Source organism: Phaethon lepturus, unplaced genomic scaffold (assembly GCF_000687285.1).
Source record: "Phaethon lepturus isolate BGI_N335 unplaced genomic scaffold, ASM68728v1 scaffold32204, whole genome shotgun sequence".
NCBI classification, from domain to species: Eukaryota; Metazoa; Chordata; class Aves; order Phaethontiformes; family Phaethontidae; genus Phaethon; species Phaethon lepturus.
The window spans coordinates 12,198-17,385 of record NW_010534548.1 but is presented as its reverse complement, the minus strand read 5'-3'; the positions used below and the strand labels follow the sequence as shown (position 1 = coordinate 17,385).

General features: G+C 60.2%; 1 protein-coding gene across 1 annotated transcript; it reads left to right on the top strand.

Moving 5' to 3' along the window:
- Positions 1–1,225: 1,225 nt before the first annotated feature.
- On the top strand, positions 1,226–1,701 carry NKX6-3 (NK6 homeobox 3; the record flags this gene model as incomplete). Its single annotated transcript, XM_010285569.1, has 2 exons — positions 1,226–1,395; positions 1,471–1,701. Coding segments are annotated over 2 exons (401 nt in total), but the record flags the coding sequence as incomplete, so codon positions are not given.
- Between the last annotated feature and the right edge of the window lie 3,487 nt (positions 1,702–5,188).

Below are 5,188 nucleotides of genomic sequence, written 5' to 3'. Positions count from 1 at the left end.
GGGGGGTGGGTGGGTGCCACAGGCAGTGGGGGCCCTGCAGAGCCCCAACCCATTGGCACTGGGGCAGGGATGTGGGGCAGATGCCCAGGCCATGTCTTCTCTATTGCCCTGCATGAGGAATAGCTGGTCACCCTGTGGGCTGCCCCAGGACAGTGGGAATGGCCCCGGTGCCAGAGCTGCTGGACCAACCTGCCGCAGAGGTTTTGGCTGGAGAGTACGGGCAGCTCCAATGACAGAGATTAACTCTTTGCTTAGCCCTCAGGCAAGCCACAGCTGGCAAGGACAGGCAGAGCCTGCTGTCCCGGAGAACCTCTGTCCCTCCAGCAGCCTCACGGGGGTCAGTGACTGGACAGTGGGAATGGCCCCGGTGCCAGAGCTGCTGGACCAACCTGCCGCAGAGGTTTTGGCTGGAGAGTACGGGCAGCTCCAATGACAGAGATTAACTCTTTGCTTAGCCCTCAGGCAAGCCACAGCTGGCAAGGACAGGCAGAGCCTGCTGTCCCGGAGAACCTCTGTCCCTCCAGCAGCCTCACGGGGGTCAGTGACTGGCCCAGCTCAAGGCAGGATTGCTGGCCTTGGGCTGGCAGCACTGCCTGCCTGGTGGAGAGCTGGCAGGGGGATTGCAGAGCATGTTGCTGCCATTGCCAGAGTGCGGGTGGGATGGGTGCACCCACTGTCCTGTGGGAGCCCTGGGAGGCTCTGGGCCGGGGGCTGGCTGCAGCTGCTCATCACCTGCAGCCATGGTCCCCTTTCCCCATCTCTAGGTGATGCTCTTGGAGCAGACGGGTCAGATAGCTCAGCCATCCGCTCTCAGCACAGCTATGGGCTGAACAGCTCTGCCTGCCTTCCTGTCATGCATCCTGCAAGGTGTGGGGCATGGGGGCATGGTGTTCCCGGTGCTGCATGGCTCTGGGGTCATGCACTGTTTCTACAAACCCTTTCTGTCTCAGCACAGTAAATAAGTGCTGTCCCCGAGCCCAAGGTGCGCAGCCTGCTTCTGGCTCTATGGTGCCCACTCAGAGGGCAGCTCAGCCCTCTAGGGTGGGGCTGAAGCCTTGAAGCCAGAATACGGTTTTAATTTGCAGGGGAACCAGTGTGGAGGGACTCTGTGGGCACTGAGGGCTGGTGGGTGTGCTGGTGCCATGTTCAGGAAGGGGAGAGCTGCCCAGAGCCATACACACCAGACAGCCCAGGTGCTCACCTGCCTCCCTCCTGCTCTCTAAAGCCCCTGGTCACCTGGCTGACAGCATCCACAAGAAGAAGCACACGCGCCCAACCTTCACGGGGCACCAGATCTTCGCTCTGGAGAAGACTTTTGAGCAGACCAAGTACCTGGCAGGTCCAGAGAGAGCACGGCTGGCCTATTCCCTTGGCATGACTGAGTCGCAGGTGAAGGTGAGTGTTGGTCCCCACGTGGCATGGGGCGCGTGGCGTGGTGGCTGCTAACTGAGCCGGGCCATGGGGTGGCAGGTCTGGTTCCAGAACCGACGGACCAAATGGAGGAAGAAGAGCGCCCTGGAGCCCTCCTCGTCCTCGCAGCAGGTGGGGGGCTCTGGTGGAGAGCGCGCGGCCTCTGAAACTGAGGACGACGAGTACAACAAGCCCCTGGACCCCGACTCGGATGATGAGAAGATCCGGCTGCTACTGAGGAAGCACCGCGCAGCCTTCTCGGTGCTGGGCTTGGGCACACACAGTGGCTGAGCACCAGCACAGCCCTCCCCTCTGGGCCATGGGGTGCCCGGCCCAGCTGCCTGCTTCCTGCCAGGGGACTGAACCCCCAGCAGATGCCTGGCTGTGGGGATGATGTGGCTGCCACCCCCTTCCTGGTGGCTCCTGCCCAGGGATCATGGCTTGCAGGGCTGGGAGCAGCACGCGTGGGCATCATCAAGCGTGGCCATGCTGTCGGCATTGATGAAATAAAGGTCCCAGCCCCAGCCAAGTCCCGGCGCTTGCTTCATGGCCGTGCGGTCCAGGGTGCCCTCGTGAGGCTGGGCCAGAGAAGGGGCTGGGATAGCACATATGGGGCAGGGTCTGTGTGCCAGGCAGGGGAAGGGGCCATGGCTGTGGTGCTGTGTGTGGGGCAGGAAGAGCCCACAGGAGTGGGGCAGCCCTGGGGACCTTTCTCAGGGTTTTCCCCAGTTTGGGTGTGCACTGGCAGCAAGAAGTGCTGGTTCAAAAGTCACTCGTTGGGGCCTCTTGTTGGAACCTATTAGCAGCAAATAAATATCATTTATCTTAACGGTGTGAGTGAGAGCCCATTCACCTGTCGGGGCTGCAGGATTGATGTGGCGTCAATAGCCCTGGTGTGTTTGCCTGCCAACCTGGTGGCCCCCCTGCCTGTGCTGCGCCACAGTGCAGTGGGGGCTGCGTGTACGCACACGTGTGTTCACATGGGTCTGCACGCCTCCTGCTTTGGCTCCCTATGGCTCAGCCCTTGCACACCAATGGTGGGTGCTGCATAGGGCCATCTGTCCCCAGGCACTCGGGATGCCAAAGGGACTCCTGCTGGAACAGGCACACTGCTGGAGGCCTGGCAAGCTTGGCAGTTGTTCAGCTGAGATCCAACTAAGTGCCAGCCAGGTATGAGCAAACACATGGGCTGAGTCCTGGGAGGAAATCGATATGAGATAAGGTGCTGCCGGCCCATCATGAACTGATTAACAGCATGGCATACACACGGAGGAGGTGCTGGGGGCTGCAACCCAAGCTGTCTTCCCCTGTGGCTGCAGGCAGCATCTGAGGACAGACTGGTGGCCAAGTCCACCCCTGGGCATGGCTGAAGCTCCCAGAGCACTGGGGCTTTGCAGCAGCCCCAAGCACCAGGCATGTGGCGGGGAGTTGTGGTGTGGGGCTGCAGCCCATCACTGTGGAACCCATCTGCCCCAGACCCTAAGGCCCACATTTGTCTTTAAGTCCTCTGCAATCTGTCACTTTTCACCATGTGCTGGGCTGGGGGGACTTTGCAAGGAGACCTGACTGCTCAGCAGCACTTTCCTAGGGCTTAAGGAAGACTGATCTCCCCCCATAGGTCCCTGTCCAGGCCCCCAGCAAGTGTGGGGCTCATAACGCTTCACCCTCAGCCATGCAGCCCCTCTGCTGCCTCGACTGGACAAATGCTGGTGGGTAGCAGAGCTGATGGACTGCAAGGATGTGGGAGGCCAGGTCCTGCAGGCAGTGCAGTGCATGGGGCTGGGGCAGAGGCTGTGTGCCTCATGCGCCCTGGTCCTGTAGCAGGGCTGGGAGACCCATGTCACTGCCCACAGGCAGAGCCAGCACTTGGCAGCAGCAGGCTCTGCACGGCGGGAGAAGTGAGGGGCTGCTGTCGGGATATTTTTTTGACATTTTCTAAGCTGCCCAGAGTGGCTGACAATTTTTAATGTACTAACTGCCTGGTCCAGTGAGCTGATTAATTGGTGCTGTGGAGATCAATACAAAACAGAAAATTAAAACAATTTTAAAGTGATTAAGTAGTTTAACACCTGTCTGATGCCACGTCAGGGCTAGGAGACAAATAAAGCAGGTGGCAAAGGGCCTGCTGCAGCTGGGGAGAGTGACAAATCGCAGCCGCAGCCTCGCTGCCCCATGCATCCCGCAGCCGGACAGGTCTACTGAGCAGTGCTGCTCTGCACAAGGCCCCAGGGCAGCGACCAGGACCACCCTTCCCTCGTGCCCACTTTACCCACCACTGCTCCCACAGTCCTGCTTCCTGCGCAGACAGTACCAGCCACTTGCTGCTGCGACTTGCTGATGCAGAGCAGTCTCTGGCCAGCGCTGAGGTCTCAACAGGGTGCATGGACCCTGGTCAAAGGCGAGCACCAGCTCTGCCCTCCCCAAACCTGCCTTGTGCCCTGTGGCTGGGGCCTGCCTGTGGCTGGGCAGCCCTGGGGCATGCAGGCAGGGCTCCTGCTAAGCACGCGGCCGAGCTTGGGGCTGGCTGCTCCAGGGGCGTGTGGGTGCGAGTGCAGGCAGGGCGGCCTGGCAGGCAGATGGATAGCAGCTCCGCTTCAATTCTGCATTCCTTTTCTCCCAGACAAACCCCGTCGGATTTTCATAAATCAAAGCGCCACACTGTTTAATAAAAATTTATTGACTTACAAGTGATTATTTATCAAAAGGCCATTAATAGCGGCTCCGGGAATGATGTGCTACTGGGTGGTGCGTGGAGACTAATAGCAAATCAATGCCAGCATCCGGGCAGAATGCATATGAGGGCCCCCGGCCCCAGTGGGCTGCATGGCTGCTTTAGCCAGAGCCAGCAGCCCCTACCCCACGGGCCGCCCAGCACTCTCCCCAGTTATTTATTGCTTACAAATGAAATGATCGATACTTTTAATCTAGAGCTAAATTTATTAACTTTCCCATCGGAGAGAGACATATTGACTGGGGCCATGGGGAGGGGGAGCTGAGGAAAGATGGATGTACGCCTCCTAACCTGTCCAGCCAGCTCCCTGCCTGCTGTGGAACATCCTGGCAGCAGCAGGGCTGCTGGGGATGGTCCCTGAGCACGGCGGAGTGGTTGGAGGTCCCACAGAGCTGTGGAGGCAGGGAGGCAGGGGAAGGTTCCTGCACATCACCACAGCATCTGTGACAAGGCCTGGGGAAGCAAGCGGTGGGCAGCAGACTTGCCGGCAGCTGCAGCAGGGTCTGAGTGCCAAGGGGTGCAGGGGTGCTGCCGCAGGCACCAGAGCACGTGTGAGGCCTGCTCTGGGGAGACCCCCGCCCACACTTGCAGGGGCTGTGGAGCAGTGTTTGCACAACCTGAAGGCAACTTGTACCCTGTACCCTCCCCCAGCGCAGAGGAGAGGTCTGGGTGCACAGCCCTGGATTTGAAGGGTGTGGGTGAGTGCTTGGGAGCATGCTGCTGGCTGGGGAAAGGTGAAGGAGGGCCCGGAGGCCCTGCCCAGGCAGCGGGGCAGGCAGGCAGCGATGCACCAGTGCGGTGCCCCTGGCTGCAGCTCAGCATGGGGGGAAGGGGCATCCACAGGACCCAGCAAGCACAGCACTACCCCAGCACTCCATGGCTCTCTGGGGCCGGGGCACCCTCCAGAGCCAGCCAAAGCATGGCACAACAGGGGTGGGTATTAGTCCAAATGGCCCCCTGAGCAAAGGAAAACTTTCCAAGTCTTGGGGCAAGAGCAGGGTCAAGCAAAGCTGGGGCTGGATCAGGCCATCACTCCTGGCCAGAGGC